Source organism: Zingiber officinale, chromosome 8B, assembly GCF_018446385.1.
Source record: "Zingiber officinale cultivar Zhangliang chromosome 8B, Zo_v1.1, whole genome shotgun sequence".
Lineage (NCBI taxonomy): Eukaryota > Viridiplantae > Streptophyta > Magnoliopsida > Zingiberales > Zingiberaceae > Zingiber > Zingiber officinale.
Genome location: NC_056001.1, coordinates 110,677,583 through 110,696,325, shown reverse-complemented (window position 1 = coordinate 110,696,325; position 18,743 = coordinate 110,677,583). Strand labels below are relative to the sequence as shown.

At 35.5% G+C, this 18,743-nt stretch overlaps 1 protein-coding gene across 2 annotated transcripts; it reads right to left on the bottom strand.

Moving 5' to 3' along the window:
- Positions 1-2,770: 2,770 nt before the first annotated feature.
- Positions 2,771-15,896, bottom strand: LOC122016826 (ubiquitin carboxyl-terminal hydrolase 15-like). Of its 2 annotated transcripts, none has more exons than XM_042574243.1 (14): positions 15,632-15,896; positions 14,536-14,940; positions 13,341-13,758; positions 12,835-13,252; positions 12,596-12,747; positions 12,412-12,509; positions 11,255-11,340; positions 11,004-11,166; positions 10,313-10,436; positions 10,045-10,202; positions 9,877-9,961; positions 9,094-9,306; positions 3,731-3,792; positions 2,771-3,665 (listed from the first exon to the last, which is right to left on the bottom strand). In XM_042574243.1, the coding sequence occupies exons 2-14, from the start codon at positions 14,820-14,822 to the stop codon at positions 3,002-3,004; spliced, it is 2,928 nt and encodes a 975-aa protein (XP_042430177.1). In that variant the 5' UTR covers positions 14,823-14,940; positions 15,632-15,896; the 3' UTR covers positions 2,771-3,001. The 2 variants fall into 2 exon arrangements, with proteins under 2 accessions (XP_042430177.1, XP_042430178.1); XM_042574244.1 differs by having other exon boundaries at positions 15,748-15,895.
- Positions 15,897-18,743: the final 2,847 nt, after the last annotated feature.

Below are 18,743 nucleotides of genomic sequence, written 5' to 3'. Positions count from 1 at the left end.
CCTGACGTCTGGCACGAAATCCAGCTAAATCGACGGGTCAACCGGATAGCTGGCACGAAGTCCAGATGGGTCGACGGGCTGACCAGACGTTTGGCACGAAGTCCAGCTAGGTCAAAAGGCCGACCGGATAGCTAGCACGAAGTTCAGACGGGTCGAAGGGCTGACCGGACGTCTGGCAAGTAAGTTGAGGTAAGTCACTGGAGGGGAGTGACTGTGAGGATGCATTTCCAGGCATTCCCAGGAAGGAAACATTAGGCGTCGATCCAACTTAGATCCATTTCGGAAATCTAAGTTGAGATCGTGACTAGATTCCGGTCTCGAGAAGACAAAATCTAACTACTACTTTTATTACTTTCATAACTTAACTGTGCTAACACTTTGTTTTGCAGGGTAGTTTTGCATTTTACCTTGAACTAATGTTTTTTACAAGTTGCTGAAAAAACAATGGTCTGAGCGCTCGGAAGGGATCCGGGTGCCCAAGATGCAAAAATTATCCCCAGCCACGTCGCCACGTGGAGCTTCATGTGTGGACGGACTACGTAACACTCCAGGTGCCCGGAAGGGATCAGGGCGCCCCCAGCCTCCTATATAAGGAGGGTGAGGCCTGGAACAATGAACAACGAACAACAAGATCTTCTAACGATTGCTCTGCTGTGCTACGCTCCTGGGACGCTGTTAAAGCTCTTCCGACAACGCGCCCAGGTTTTATTTCTTTTATTGTCGGTAGTTTTTATTTAAAAGCAACTATACTTTCAATTGTAAAACAATTATTCGAATTGCTAGTGGATTGCCCGATGAAAGCACTCAACGAGTGCGGGCCTTGAAGTAGGAGTCGACCAAGGCTCCGAACCAAGTAAAAAAGTTCGTGTTAGCATTGTACTTTTTCATTCTCGATTTTTCCGCTGCTTACTCTACGACTTTCCGATCGATATCCCCCTAATTGAATTACAATGATCCAACAAAGGTTCCCTGTGTGTGCTCAACCGGGCAAAGCTCGGGCGAGCTTAAGGGTACTCAACCTTATAAAACTCTTAGCATACGATCGGTCGGGTGAAGGTCGAGCGAACAAAAGGCTTCCTGTGTGCGCTCAACCAGGTAAAGCCCAAACGAATTTAAGAGTACTCAGTCTTATAAAACTCTTAGCATACGATCAGCCGGGTGAAGGTCGAACAAACATAAGGCTTCCATTGTACACTTGATTGGGGAAAGCTCGAATGAGCTTAAGGATACTCAGCCTTATAAAACTCATAGCATACGATTGGCCGGGTGAAGGCCGAGTGAACATAAGGCTTCCTGGGTGCACTCGACCGGGCAAAACCCGAACAAGCTTAAGGGTACTCAGTCTTATAAAACTCTTAACATATGATCAGCCGGATGGAGGCCGAGCGAATATAACGCTTCTTGTGTGTGCTCGACCGGGCAAAGTCCGAGCGAGGTTAAGGGTACTCAGCCTTATAAAACTTTTAGTATACAATCGACCCGGTTTTATATAAGTTTTTTCACTAGTTATCAAGATGAATCAAAGAAACATTCTCAATAGATGATCCATTAATCAAGTGTTCTTACGTCAACTACCTATTGAAGAAAATTTAACCGTTAATTAGTCAAAGTTGAAATTCAGTCCTTATCTATCTAGGAAATATTTTCTAGAATGGCATTCTGCTGCTGCACTGTTGCCCTGGTTAAAGTATCTATGTGGGTCTTAAGTTGGACAAGAATTAATTTGGTTCTTTTGATGAGAAGATCAGAGTGGGTCTAAGAGGATTTAGAATGGTATATTAGTAAAAATGGATATCTAATTTCGGTGATAAAATTAAAAGGAGGGCATCCTTTCACAATTTTATATATATATATATATATATATATATATAACGATTTTTTTTTTAAGACAATGCTCTTGTCTCATGATACAGCGTACATAGTGAATATATGACATCTATAGCATAATAATTAGGAGTTATTTCTCATGAATTGATGATATAAGATTTATCTCATCATACGTCTAACGTCTATGAATCTATATTTACCTCCCTCCATATCTATGAAGTTTATATTAAGGATTATTAAGATAGCGGATTTACCTTTTTCTAAGACAATACTCTCATCCTAGGACTACAATATAGTGGAAGGATGGTAAATTGTCACATAGGTATCTATGATTTGATCTCCAGTTACGACATATTTATAGAGACTTTTCCTCCAAATAGGATGGGCAATCATGAGATGCTAGTTTTTTGGACCATCCACTGCGAGCGTTTTCAAATTTATCCTAACGACCGATAGAAAACTTCCTTGAAACCAGACTGATTGCCTAAATTCCATATTAAATGTACTCTCGGTCCTCACAAAGAAAAAAATTCTTCCCACACCTTAATTTCTTAGCGATCTACTATAAATTAATCATAGAATTTATTTTCACTCATATAACCTAAAGACATAATTCTCGTCCATTTCTTATCTCCTTATTTCTTATTAATTATCTTATTAAATAAATTATATATGGTCAATATTTTGAGGCATAAAACCACATTTGATATCAAAAAAAATTTTGAAATGATTTTTTTATTATTTTTGTTTAAAAAAATCATGGTATACCCCATTTTTTTAGTTCTTTAAATCATTGAAGTATAAAAAAAAAAAAAAAAAAAAAAAAAAAAAAAAAAAGCAAAAAACGCATTGGCTTTGGAAAGAACTTCAATACATTAGGGTGCCTAAACAACCAGTGACTTAGCAAGCGACCAACATAGCTTAAGCTATTTTAACAAATGCATTCAGCAAGAAATCAAGAATCTTCAATAGATTGCTTGAGTTATCCATTAGCACCTGTTCTCTGGCCTCATAGATGCCTTGCTTTTAACTAAGCACGCCTCATTCAATCAAAAAAAAAAGGCCATGAGACGCAACTCAATTCAGCTCGAGAGTAACCTTAATAAGTAGGCCTAACAGAATCTAGACTACATATCCCAAAACTCACAAGAACAAGGCCATGCCATCTTCAGGATTACTCCCACTCACCATACATACTGCGTTGATGGCCCCGTGAAATTACAGGTTCTGTTGAAGCACGGGCATGTTCCATCGTCCTTCCTTTATTTACACTGCTAATTGGTCGCATCGGAAATGGAGGGTTATCAACGCTACTGCTCTCCGAGAAGAATCTAGTTTGTGACTGACTCCCTGAGAACTTTGTGCAGGAGATGGTGTTGCTGCTGGCATACTCTGGAACATAGAAAGGGCTAAATATAGATGAGATGGTATCAAGGGTAGTATTGTCTCCATGATCCACAGTGCTGAATGAATCTCTGGTACTTTCGGTGGTAAAAGATGAATCATCAGAGCTTGTGAAGAGCGACCAATCACTAGATGTCACATCAGAAAGTTCAATACTCGTTGCATCGGGATATGCTCCATCTGGCACCAAGTTTCTGCTAAAGGGCCTTGAGAGGTGTTCAGCAGCTTGATCGGTGGTATTGTCGCTGTAATTGCTTCCTAAATCATTTGTTGGGTGTTGGTGTACTGAATTTGCTGAAGAATGTAAGTTCGAATTCACTCTTGGTGGAGCATATTTGGAAGTTTTCTGACTCTTAGCCAAATTCCTTCCCGTACTAATTAAGGGGCATAATAGCTTTTTCTCAGCAAAAGCATGAGGCGGACGTGGAAAAGATCTAAGAAATAGATTATTCAGCATGTTAGATGTATTGATCATAAAATGCACAGATAAAATGTGTACCTTGAGTAGAAAAGCATGTATGCGCCTTCAGACATTACTTGACCCGGTGATACAGCTTCCACCTATTTTAAACAAGAGAACAATTAGAGGAGTTCGGCACTGATTGATCCAAAAGCAAGTATCCCATCACTCAGTTGCAATTAATCCAAAAGCATCTGCATCTGTCCATTTACTAGAATACGCAACAAATTTTCTGTGGACTCAGTTATAAAGGTAAAGACAAGAAATATCAAACATGCTCTATTCAGTATTAAACTCTGCCTCAAAAATTTTGAGATGCAGTTGGTAGGCTTAAAGGTTGGCTCTGATGGAATTTAGTAGACTCAAAACAAATGTATGGAAACCAAGGTTGTTGGCACGCCCTAGGAATGTTCAACGCCGTTTGAAAATCACACCATAAGAAATTTTGCTCTGTGTACTTACCAATCCAACAGGGATATACCAACTTTACCACAATACCACATAACGTTGTTAATGTTGATAATGGGATGGTGTTGATGGTGTTCCTGTTGGTGTAGGCAACACCTGATGATCAAACATGTATTTTGATATATGACAAAAGATTTAAAATTAGACATTATGGATCTAAGTTGGATGTTGAGTGTACATGTCACTTAAAAGCCCTAGTGGGTCAGAAGACCCTATGTAGTAGAAAAAGTGTTTTAGTGGATCTAGTGGACCGGACACCAAGTAGAGGAAGACTAGATGAGTTGACCCGGACATATGAGAGGAAAGGCTTGGTAGGTCAGTAAGACCGGACACCAAGTAAAAGAAAATCCTAGTGGGACAGGAGATCAAGCCCTAAGCAGGGCAAGTCCAAACGGGTCTGGTAAGAAAGCAAGATAAGTTCATGAAAAGTCCTTCTGAAAGAAAGCTATGACGAGCATCTTCATCTTGGGACAAGTAATCCTATAGCAAGGCGATGACTGGACTAAGAAATCAATATGAGTTTTGAAGTGGAGGTCAAATAGTTGTAACTATCAGAAAATAGATCATGAATAATAGTATATACCTATTTTGTCCGATTGTGGTGCTAACTTTGTTTTGCAGAAAATAGGTATTTGAGCGACCAAAAGAAAAATATGGATTTTTAGAACTATCGAAAAAGAGCTTTCGGTTGACCGAATAATTGTGATCAGTGAGTTGGCAGATGAGGTGCTGATATGATTGGTCTAGTGTCAGATAAGCACGAGAATGCTGATGTGGCAAAGGATAGGCTTTGGGCAACTGATGAGGTAGGAAATAAAGTGTGAGATGTTGACGTGGCAAGTTATCAGGTGACCGGAAGTCATGCGGGAGCCTGATTAGATCCAATCAGTAAATGAATCTGGATGGGAAAGCTAGCATGGACAAGATTGGTTGACCATTACTATTGAACGGGCAACCACAAAACCAATATAATCAGAGAATCAAGAATGATAAGCTGTGTACCGGTCGATCGAAAATGCCTTGTTGTTCTATCAAAAAACCCTATAAAAGTGGCTCGACTCCAACACTTAGCATCATCAATCAAGCTATCATTCCTCGATCATTCTTTTATTCTTCTGTACTCAAATTCACCTCAGAACCACTCTATCGAGCTCCGAAGTCTTGCAAGTTATATTGGTAATATTTTCATTATTTCTATTTTATTGGTTAAGATACAGTAAGCCTAATGGATTATTGTAGTCTCTTTGATTGTAAGAAATTTCTCTACCTCCAAATTTGTTTTGCAAAGAAGAAGATTGAGTAGGCTTTTCAGGGATAGATCCACCTAACGGATCATTAGGCTGAGTAGGAACCAGGAAAGTACCCAACCACATTAAATTGATTGTGTACTTTATGTGTTTTTTTATTCTTAAATTTTCTGCTGCAATCTGATTTCATTTTCTAAAGAATAAAAACAAATTTTAAAACTACGTGTTATTTACTCCCCTACTCTAGTACTACTCTTTGATCCTACAATTGGTATTAGAGCCTAGATGCTCTGAATTGGCTCAATCGTCATTCAAGCATTCAGATTTTTTATCTAAGAAGTTGGATCAAATCTATAAAGGGCAGCCCGGTGCACGAAGCTCCCACCATGCAGGATCCTGAAAAAGGATTCATTGTACGCAGCCTTACCCTACTTTTTGCAAGAGGATGTTTCCAAGAAATCAAATCTATCTTACCCTTATTTAAAGAGTCAAGAAATCAAATTGAAAGTTTTTAAGTTTTTTGTCTTTAAACTAAGATCAACCACCATTAATATTTTGCTATTATTCATTATTTGAGCTACTTATCCAAGATCTTAAAAAGTCTTGGAGTATGAATAGCGTATATAGTAAAAATCATCAAGAAGGATACAACACCATTAACCCTCCCTTATTCGTTGGAAATGATTTCAATTACTGGAAGGGGCAAAAACAAACAAAAAAAAGGCAATTATGCACATCAAAATAAATACAATAAAGAGCTTATTAAAAAATTTGGCATGTACAATGCTAAAGAAATAAGTACACCAATGGTTACAAATACAAAACTAGATAATGTTCCAAAATGTAAAGTTGTAGATCTTAAATACTACAAAAGTGCAATAGGCAGCCCACTATACCTAATAGCAAATAGACCTCATATTTTATTTGTAGTAGATATGTGCACAAGATATCAATCTTGTGCCAAGAATCCCACTTAATTGTAGTAAAGAATTCTTAGATATCTTAAAAGAACCATAGATGTAAGTATTTGATACCCAAGGACAAATAACTTTGATTTAATAGGTTTTTCTGATTCAAAGTAAATTAAATAAAACGAGCACAAGTGACAAGTGTAATAGAAAGCAACATTGTTTTATATTATCAACTACCGAGGTAGAATATATAGCAATGGAAGAATGTGTAACACAACTTCTATGGATAATAAATACTCTAAATGATTTTGAATTAAATTACAAAAATAAAAAGTCTTAATTGACAATATAAGTTCAATTAATTTAATTAAAAATTAAAGAGACCACGTGGCTAGAGGAGATATTGTACTTGACTATGTCAAGTGCAAATCAAATTTAGCCGATATATTCGCTAAACCATTACCTATTACGAGGCAGAATTCAATAATCCCATAAAAGAATTAAATATGTACTTAGTAGAATAGGATTTTTATCTATTTTATAATTGTTAGTATTACATTTTACGTAATTATTATATTTTTTATTATTTAAAAGATGGAACTAGCCTAGATTTTACCGTAGATTTCATAAACCTATAGTTCTAGAAAGCCTTTGCATCTCACAAACACCTAGGATTAACTATGCGTGTATTGAGTCACATAGATGAGCATAAGATGTTACGGCATCTCCAATAGTCAGAGCTCTAAATTAGTTTTTTTTTTGTGATCCCTAATATCTCACATCAATGTCACATCAAAAGCATAAAAACCTATTACTCTTTTCACTACAAAAAAAAAACCTCTCTACAATTGTTTTTATGAACCCTACATTATCAAATCACACATCTTTATTTTAAGTAGTCCCACCTACATTACTAATTTCGAGAGAAAAAGATAAATTTGAAATTTCACTACTGCTATTAAACTAAAAACATTAAACCTTAAGCGCACAATGGTTAGAATTTTTTTGTTCAATTTTTTTTTTATTTAACAAACCTCTCAAAAACCTTGCATTGGAGATGGCTTTAGCACTCGTCCCTTGGATATAGGTGTAAATTATTTTACATCAAAATGAACTAAGGTATAACACAAATTGATTACACAATGACTAACCCTAAATTGGACTTAATGTTCAACAAATGATCATTCTCATGTTAAAATAGGAGGTTAAACATTTTCAAAGTTTATAGATGAATTATTAATTTTTAAATTATTTTCGTAAAATAAGTTTTTTCAATCGATCAAAAAATCCTTTCTTGACGATCAGATAAACACAATAGTAAAAATCTTTTTTCTTTTGCATAAATTTGATCGATTTAATAAAATCAATCAATCAAAAAAAACTTTTTTGGGCTATTGATAAAACCCTACAGTCAAAAGCATTACAAACCACGATTTAACCTTATCGACCGAACATATATATCTGGGCAACCAAATAATGCACTGACACCATGATTTGACCTGGCCAATTTAACGTCGCCTATTCGATCAACCTAAAATTAATTTTAAGGTGATTGAAAAATAGAAAACGACAAAATACATGCCATAATCGTATACGTTCGAGCACCGAAAAAATCCTTTATAATTTCTCGAAATAGTAAACAATTGATTGGTGATCGAACATTAAATTGTTCGATCGACCAAAAAACCTTTTGCTATCGAATGAAAACTCCCTATAAAAACAATGTCGAGTAAAGGTCAACCTATCAACGACGAACTCCAACCACAACCTTTTCCCTTGTGTTCCAACATCCATTTCGACTCGAGACGCTAAAAAATTCCTCCGTAACTATCTTAGCTCTCTTTATTTCATCTTTCTTTTAAGTTAAATATCTATTGTATTCTTTCTAGACAAAAGCTTAGAATTATTCAAGATCAAGTCGGTCCCTCAAACCCTAAACCGAACCTAGGTTCCCTACTGAACTTAGGCAATCTTTTGCATCTAAAACTTATTTAGTCTTAGGAACTAGATATTTGAATAGGGATTTCTGTCCTGAATACTGTTCCAATATAGTTGAGATAATCAACTATTATGTCCTGACCAACCTAGTCTACTACACACATCATATTCCCCAAGGTTTGTGTATAGAATTTTATCATAACCTATACCTATTGATGACTTTTAACTATAAAACTAGGATAGGGGCAAAACATGTTTAATGCTGATATTATTCAAACCTACTTTGGCACCAAAGTGACTCATAATTCCAAATCACCCTCAGACACTACCTGAACTATATTCTCATATCACCTTGGATCTAATGCGTTCTAAGTTCTTTGAGGGTCCTCGTTGTAATCCTATTCAGGTAGTACATCTTAGGGCACTTGACAATGCATTATATAAAGTAATCATAAATTGCATTTTACCATTAGCTACTAGAGACCAATTGCTAATGAAACTCTATCTTTTCTTGATGTATGCATGTAGGCATAAACTTAACATTGACATAGGTTTTTTAGTTTTTAAAATCATTATTTACTATTCTGGCATACTTCAAATCTTCCACTAGTCACAGTGTATCTCTAACAAATTGCTAATTGGAGAGCAAAACTACTACACAGAATTTTCTTCAAATCTTGCACTAGTCTCATTGTATCTCTAATAAACTGGAACAAGCACTACCGAATTTTATGAATAACCATACTATTAATAATATGAGAGATTTACTTTGTTCAATATTTCATTATTAATGTTGAAGTTTAAGATGGGAAAATGATAAACAACAGACAGTAGTTACCTGAGAATCATCAATTCTGAACCATGTTCCTTGTAGATCTTTGATATAGGATATATAGTGCCCTGCAAATGATGCATTTGAGTTGTCCAAGTGCACAACAACCGCATATAAAAGGTAAAGTGGTGGCTTGTCAGCAGTCCCCGTCACAAAAGGAATCATGTCCAGCATGTCAGGAAAGGTAACACATTTATTGATTTTTCCATATTTCCCTGTCTAATAGGCAAAACAAAGATTACATTATTGGTCAGATTAATTCACATGAATTGCATAGAAAGAAAAAGTTCAGCATGATTTCACATGTAATGTTAGTATTAATCACAAGAAAATGCACAAATTGTCTATTTCCCACAATAATGACAAAGCATGCACAATGTTCTCCATCTACTCCTAAGTCCTAATGCTTAAGTGTTGGAGCTTAGCTATGTTACAGACTTAGGTACAATTAACTGATATGGATGTGGATCCAAGTCCAACACAATTGTTTCTAAAATTGTTTGCACACAATGAATAGGAAAAGGTTATTGTCCATTCAAAGCGTTGAAGTCCAAGTGTTAGTGTCCGACAACAGTGCTGAACAGGATAATGAAGATTCCAAATATCAAGGATCATCAACTAGAATTCATAACCAAAAACAGTTCCATACAAAGTAGTACCCAATAGACTGAATAATATTAAGTTTCACATGAGAAATTAGAGGGGCAATTCTAAGAAATCACTTTGAGGATTAATAAGTTCATTTATTCAACATCAATTAATAAAACCATCTGTTCAACATCTCATTACCTGGAATCTCTTCAAGACTATAGTTAGTATGTTTGGCACTTCATGCAAACTTAACTGCTTCCTGGCTTTGACGTATGACAAGCACCTAGGTTTCAAACATGGAAATCAAATTGGCTGTGATACAAAAACTAAGAGGGTTAGATATGAAAATTTGGACATTGATTCAACCTTCCACATCTGTACATGTTCTCCCCATCTAAATCCTCAGGAGCAGTGAATTGAGTGAGAGCATCTTCCAATGACTCAACCCAACCATGTATCTCCAGTGTTAGATCCATAATGCTCTCATATCTTTCGGACTCAAGGTGGCATCTCAGGCATTTAACCTTGATTGGTTTATATTCACAAGTTAGTGCTAGAGAATATCATTATCATTCAGGTATAAAGATTGTATGAAGATAACAACATAAACTTTGCATAAATCACAGTTAATCACCTTAGATTTGAGACGACCACCAAATATCTGTTGTATTAGTGTTGTCTCTTGCAGCCATGGATCAACTTCCTTTTCACCTCCCAAGCCTTCGAGGCAAACAGATTGCATAGACATTACAAGAAGCCTGAGGTTTTGTATTGGAATGAATCAATAAGAGGACTACTTCAGAGACTTAATTGAAGTTGTGAAGATTGTAAATTAAAAGAACAGAAACTAAATGCCATCACATTGGAAAACATGGTTCTAGAATCTGTCATTTAATCTTGGAGAAAAAATGGGTCTCAGACTGATATGCCAATCCTATTGAATCCAAACAGACTACTAAAAGCATATCATCACAATGGTATTGATGATGATTAGGACAATTCATTCAACCCAAGAAGCTGGGTTCTGCCTATGATTTCAGTCGCATGTTGGATCCCATCAAAAGGGTTCATTTTCAGGTCCAGTAATGAAAACAGTCAATTTGTCAGTGATAAGCTTGATTGAAATATTAACCTAGATAGCATGCCAGGAAATGGTCAATCATCCTCAAGTCTTGTGTATTTAGAACTTAGTACCCTAAAAGAATAAAGGATCCAGCAAACCTAGATTGTACCTCCATAAAAAAAGTTTCTATTTTTTATGTAAGGAGCTCAAGTCGGAAACAAATGGAAAAAAATATATATATACATATATCCTAATGCTACACCTCAGGAATTCATGTGCATCTTCTTGGTTTCCACTACCCATGCGGCACCCAATATTTGTCATGTTTGAAAGGATCTTGATGGGAGACAAAGGACCACCTTCTTCACTCAACAGTGAAGCATGTTGCTCGAGTTCACACATGAGGCACCATTTTTTCACGCAACCTAAGAAACTAATGAATGAGCAAAACTGAAGATATTATGAAATTATGCAATTCTCAATCACAAGAACAAGTAAAACATTCAAATGTACAGGTTCGAGAATGCCCTCTTCGAAGTAGGTAGACCATAAGAGGTTTTGTGGAAGTTAGACATTGCAAAACAGCATTGGCATAGCAACTGCAAAAGCAAAGCAAAAGAAGTTAGATAAAAGATTATGAAAAAAAATCAGAAATTCATTAAGGTGAAGTACATCTGGAATAGATTAGGGCATTACAACATACTTCAGGTTAAAAATCAGTAATGCTTTCCATGGCGTGTCTTTAGAAACTAAATACACAAACAAGAAATCTTAATGGGACAGAACCTATTACTTTTCCACGCTGTCAATAAATGCCATAAATAGTTTATCATCTCATATTATCAATTCATGTTAAGCCCCCTATTATAGGACATTAATCACTCGTGATAGTGATATTTTCTAGTGGGAAAAGGCTTGGTTGTTGTTGTTGTTGTTGTTGTTGATAGTGACATTTTCTAAGTTTGTGTTATTCTTGCATTTAAAGCAGAAAAGAACTCCACCGAATAAATATTATAAGGTGCATGCTAGAAATCCATGTTAGCAAATCTGGATTGTGAATGGTCATTCAAGTGAAGTTATCAGCTAAATAGAAAAATAATTTATCGAAATATAGAATTCCTGTTAAAGTTAGTAATATTTACGCATAAAAAAAAATACTCCAAAATTGATGTCCAGATATCACAATGGAGGTCAAGTTAGTGAGAAACTGATTTATGTTAAAGTCACTGATGACTTCATACCAGAAGCTCAAAGTGTCAGCAAAGTGATCAGGAAAGAATCTACTCCAAATTGATATTTAGATATCAGAATGGAAGTCAAGTTAGTGAGAAACTGATTCCTGTTAAAGTTGATTGGCTAATCACTTTAAACCAAAAGCTCAACAGACCAGAAAAGTGACCGATCTAAATAGTTGTATACTTAATACTATCCCCTCTTGTGGTGGTGAGCATACCAGTTCAATTTGCTTCAAGTAAAACAAAATATCTATATCCAGAACAACAAATGAAGCTAAAAAATGAATAAATCAATCTGATTACAACATCACAGGAATAACCTTGCCTCCCAGCATGCTTTAGAAACATTTGCCACAAAAATGTCAGGGTAATACTAAACTGTATAGCTTGTGTTTTAAATTACAATTTATAGTTTAAACATTTTTTAACTCATACCTATTGCCACAATTAAGAAGACCCTTGGGAGAAATGTGACTTTCTTCACATTGGAAAAGCTTGACAAGATCCTCATAAGGAAACAGGAGTTGACCAAGCTGAATTTTCAGAACATGAAAAGCAGAAGTTCTATTATAAATCCATGGTTGTGGGTCTAAATAAAATATCATCAGCAAACTCACACCTTATTTTTCTTATTATCATTTATCAATCCAACAAGATTTCGTTTGAGAACTTTTGCACTTTTCTTTGAGCCTCCCATCAACCCTTGAATGCTTGGATTCCCATCTTGGACTTCAAAGCAGATATTTGAGGAATCATTCTTTTCCATGATTCCTGCACAAGTTTCAAATACATGAATAAGTAATACATGAGAATCATGAAACTGCAATGGTCAATAGCATATCCATGAGAAAGCCCTACTAAATCCATTTTCCTTGCCACTGGTTTTTTCTGCTCCTTCATGGTGGTAGTGTTTGGAATTGTTCTCTGACATCTTCTGCAAAGAGGATGTTGTGTGCCCCAATGTGTAGGGAGGTTTCCTGTACATTATGCTTTCTTTGGCAAAATAATGTCCAGTAGTATGACTAGCATTCACTGTTTCATTATAAGAAACACCAGGCTTCTCTTCAGAGACACTTTCCCCATTTTGGAATCCATTTATCAAACGTTTATCAACATGCGACTGAGATGATGTAATTGGGGAGGAGTTATGTTTTAATTCCTTTCTTATATCACCTGCCAAGTTATTGTGCTGGATTGACATATTTCTTGAATTTGATAAACCATTGATCTCTTGGTTCACATGAACTTGAGTGGATGAAGCAGTTCCCCCAGTAAACTGAAACCAGGAGAAAATAAGAACATGATAAAACAGTGCAGTGAAATGTAGGAATTAACTGTGCCTTTGGAAAGGGAGTGTAAAGGACCTTCTGGCCTGCAGGAAGATCCTCTGAAGACATCTCAGTGAAATGGTTAGACAACATGGCTTTCCCACAAGCATCATGGCTTTGGTCTTGGTCAAATGCATGAGAATCATCATCACCACCGTTTGACTGAATCATTTTGAACTTATCCGATATCTTCCTTCCAGTATCTGAGTCTTGAGATGCATCAGTGGCCATCAGGAAAGGATCATAGATGTCATTATGGAAACTGTAACGTAGGGACTCTGCTCCTTGAACACCATTGCAAAGATAAGAAGATTTAAGGTTATTTAAGAAAGGCCCTTGCTGAAGTGCATCTTTAAGAAGTAAGCCAGCAGAAACATTCAAGGAGTTATCAAGCCATTGTAGACATTCATGTTTGTGCCCTTGCCTCCAGTGAACTATTTGACACTTCCCAGAACTGAAAATATAACCAATATTATCAGAATGTTATTCATAGGAACAATTAAATCAGGTTTTAAGTATAGAATTAAATAGATAGAGGAAACTGGCAAGTTTTTACATAAGCAGCATTATATAAAAAGTGACATTTACTGAATAAGAATATTTATTTTTTACTTTATTGATCAAGAGGAAAAATAGTTTGAAGAAAATATGTAATTTTATTTCAATCCATGTCAACCACATTTAAACACTTTTTAACAAAATATTAGCACCCTATCCACGCATGATATTTCTTATCCCTACCGCATAAAAGTTTATTTGCATCCTTAAAGAGTCTGAGGCATATATGTTTCATCTTCTTTGACGCATAAGAGAAGCTGAGAGAGAGAGAGAGGGTATTTTATTGCTAAGCTACCGTAGCAACCGAAAATCCTAGGAATGGACCATTGCATGAAGAAATATAAAAGGCAGTAGGAGCATTAGTTTGTTTGATTCCATTACCAAATGCATTTATAGAATACATCCTTTGAAAAAAAAGGCATCTAACACTCATGGACAAAAAATGCATTAAAAAGGTAAATCATCCATAAATCTACTTGTGCCCCATCACTTAACCCTCTTTATCATTATTTCTGCAGGGTTCAATTATCCCTTTCATGCTGTTGAGATTAACAAGTAGAAAATCATACTGCTCAGAAGCATAATTAAACAGCAAAAAATGAAGAAAATATTGGTACTTTTCATAATTATTAATGATGGAAACAGTAGACAATCATAAGCTTAGTTATATTACCAATATCTAACCAACTTGCATCTGGAGCAGCGTGTTGTAGCAGGGGCAAAGCATCTAGCACATTCATGGAAGGCAATTTTTGAAGAAGGCAAAACAGGAAGAACATCAACAGTAGTCATTGCCTCTACATGGATAGCCTCTTCAGCAGCAAGCTGAGCAAGTACACTTATCCTAGCCTTTTTCTTTGAAGCCTCGCTGCATCTCCCAAGTAGAATGTATATAAAAAGAGGAATCACAACCAGAAAAGTTAAAAGAGCAGTTAAGTCAGCTTCCCTTGGCTGTAGCATGTCCCCACAACATACTCATGACCGATTCCAACCAGTGCTATTCTGATTGATCTAGCTCCATTCCCTAACTATATATTTCATTATCATTTCTGGAGATGATAGTACAAATTACCCTTACCTGAGAGAGATGTTTAAAAATCATTCACTAGGATTCAACAATGAACTATAAATAAAATAGGTAAGGAAATATTCCAAATGAAATGAAGTCACAATTTGAAAGTTTATGTTAGTTAAGCAATACTGTTCATGTCAAATGATTCTATTCTTATAGCACAGGTAATTAGAACAGATCAAATATAAAAGATTCTAGCAGTAAAACAAAAGAGCGTAATGTGGAAATCATCTCATGAGTTATTACTGAAAACCATTTGAATACAAAAAGAGACATTGTTTCTTCATGAACTCAAAAATCCATTTCAGGGCTTCATGCACTTTACACTATAGAAACAATGACAGATAAAAGCAATGTAGCAACCTCAAAAATCCTATCTTCGATCTCTGAACTGAGAAGCGATGCAACAGATATAAGATCTATATGCAAGCATGTAAGGGGTAAGGGGACGAGCGATGGGGAATTTGAACGCCTCACGTGCTAAAACCAAGAACTATCAGTGGCTACTACACAAGTAAGAAAAATTAAAAGTTTTTCTCGATTAAAATTCACGCGGGATGATCCCAGGAAATAAACGGAACGCTCTCCTATTCAACAACAACAACAAAATCATCAATGTAGAAAAGGCACCAAGCATGACCAAAAGAAAACCCTCATGGACCGTGGCGAGGGAGATTTAGACTAAAGGGAGATTTACGTTCACCAAGATCCCTGCTTCACGGTCTCCAGTAGGAAAAAGAAATTACACGAAATGCCATCTTCCGGCAAGATAAAATCGATTACGCGTTACGCTTGATGGTCGAAGACCGCCACCTGAAAACACCAGCACCCTCCTTTATCAGAAACACCTTTAAGGGAGACAAACTGAAACGGAGATCGAGAAACTAAAAACCCTAAAACCAGCATTAGCAACAGGTTAAAGGGTTATGTGTGAGGAGGCATCTATTGATTGGAAACGGATGCAGCTTTGGATCTTACCTTAGGGAAAGGACAAATCTGAAGCCCTAAAATCTAGCATGCTCCAAGATTCGCCAGATTGCTCTCCGAAGAGGCTGTCTACAGTAAATGAGCCGTTTTCCACGACGCTCCTCTAGTGGCTCACTGGCTCAACAGTAGTAAAGACCAGCAGTAGTGCAGCAATGGCACACCTTCACGACACTCGTCCAGCGGCCAGCTCTCCTCTCGCTCGCTCACTCGCTCACACTCACTGCACTGTCTATTTTCCACTTTTACCCACTTGACTTAAAATGGCATATGTAAAGAAACAAACGCTAACATGATGGCCTTATCCTTATCCTTTCATTACTTGCCATACTGGTTTTAGTATCCTCATTTTTACTTGAATTTAAGGTATTTTACTTAAATTTTGAATGATTTTTACCAAATCGTACTTAGATCGGCCATTTCTTTATACTCTAAATTGCTCATGTCGAACGAGTTTGTATTTGTTTTCTTCAACACTTTTCGCTTGTAGATTTACTAGTTCTTATAAAAGATTATTTAAAGTTTGTATTTATTTGATTGTTTTTTGATCTTATAAAAATGCATATTCGTCTTTGGCCATTTTTAGATTTTTTATAATATATATTGAGCTAATGTATTGTAATTTTTGAAATCTCTACTAACTTATACAGTGTTAGAGTTTTCTATTAAATAATAGGTTTATTATCCAACAATGTCAAAAAATTATTCATCATTATCATAAATACATTCAAATGACTCAGTAGTATCATCCTATGCCAATTTTTACTATTTTGCTTTATAAATGATTTTTTGTTAAAACTCAAAATCACTAGATGCCTAAAATAATTTCTTTCTAGTATTTTCATGGGCATGAACATGTTACAATTCCTGCCATTAGATTTGATTGGAAAAAAAAATCATCAATAATGATTTTTTTTATCCATATTCAATTACCAATTTAGACACGGGGCGGACTCCCAAAGATTCGGATCTTAGTCTCTCACCTTTTAATCATTTGATGGTTAGTTATAAGTTGATCCTGTAATTTATCTCCCTTCACATAATCCAGTAACTAGTTGTAAGAGGAGTTTGAGATGAATATAATCATTTTTTGCTACAACTAATAAAATCTTAGCGCTCTACTAGTATAATTCATTCGGATGATTAAATATTCAAGATCCATTTAGTTCGTCAATATGTTTTTATTAAAATTCATTGATGTTGATAGAAACACTCATGCATATATGTTGTATGTTTTGAAGGGTTGTTGATACAATCTAATCAAGCATATGTGTTGCATTACTTTGATGTTTGGGCTAAGTTAAGTATATATTTTGATCTAATATTGTGTGTCAAGTGTGTAAGAGCAGATGACTTGATAGGTTGGATGAAAGTCCTATTAGGCATAGAATGTCAAATGTTAGGTAGATAGACATGGATGAAAATCCTAGCAAATATAGGATGTTGAATGTTAGGCATATGAATATGGTGGAAGCCCTATTAAGCATGAAACATTGGATGCTAGGCAAGATGAAAAAGTTTAAAAAGTATCTTTGCAAGGAAGATCCGGAGTAATGAGACTCCAAGCAAAGGAAAACTTAGAGGGATGAGACTCCAAAAATGAAAGTTCGGTTGACATTGAGACCTTGTGTATTAGGTGTAATTTAACCTATGAGCTTCGAGTTATTTTAACCCTGGGGTGAGGGTAGTTTCATAGCTAAATGACCCAACATTTAGATGGATTGAGTCATAATGTCTTAGTTGACTGGTACTGAGATAATAGTTGATTATTGCACAAGGAGTATGCATACTTTAAATTTGAATAAATTTGGGTTCGTGGTATGAGGTTAATGGACTGTACATATTATTAGAGTTGACTGATAAATACTATGAATGACTATTGAGATTATGGTTTATATACAATCGATGGTTGTACATGTATAACCAACTAATTGAAATCACAATGTATTTAAAATCATAGATTTGTAAGCAAGAGAATAGAAACTTGAACAGTTGACTTATGAATTCTAAAACAGAATAAAAGATTGTACAATCGAGTGGTATAGTCGACTAATAATTTCAAAGGAAATAAAAGGTTGTATAGTCTAATCAACTAATGGATTTCAAAAGGGAACAAAAAATTGAATTATCCGCTAGACAAGTAGTTTGAAAGATTCCAAAATTGAATAGAAAGTTGGATAATCAACTTGGAAAGTTAACTAATCAATAACACAATTGATTATAGGAGCACACAGTCGACTAAAGATAAAATCAAAAAGTGATCTGGACAATATAGATTTTGATATATCATAAATCAACTAGATATAATAAGATCAAAGTAATCAGTCGACTGATGAAACATGAATAGTCGATTGAAGACAAAGTTTATAAAAGAAGATATTGTGTTATCATAGTCATGATTGTGAAGTAGTCTTTAAATATCTTCTTGTTGGTGTTGGGTGCACAATATTCAATTCATAGTTTTGATTTTTGAATAAGGTTAAAGTTAAATTAGTTATGATCTAATTAATTGTGTCAAATTTGTAGGTGTAAGTTACTTGGCATATGTTGAAGTCTTGATTGTGAACCAAACAATGACTAATTCCTAGTGGATCTAGACATCTTAAGACTTGATTGGGAACCATGCATAAGCTAAGTCTTAGTTAGAAATCAAGCGATAAATTTCTAGCTAAAGACTAGATAAATCAAGTTTAACTGATTAAGGCTTGGCAGACAAATTTCTAATTAGAGGCTAAGTGAATCAAGTCCAAGTGATTATGACTTAACAGACAAATTCTTAGCTGGGTGCTAGTGAATCAAGTTCAGGCGGAGGCAACTGGGAACTA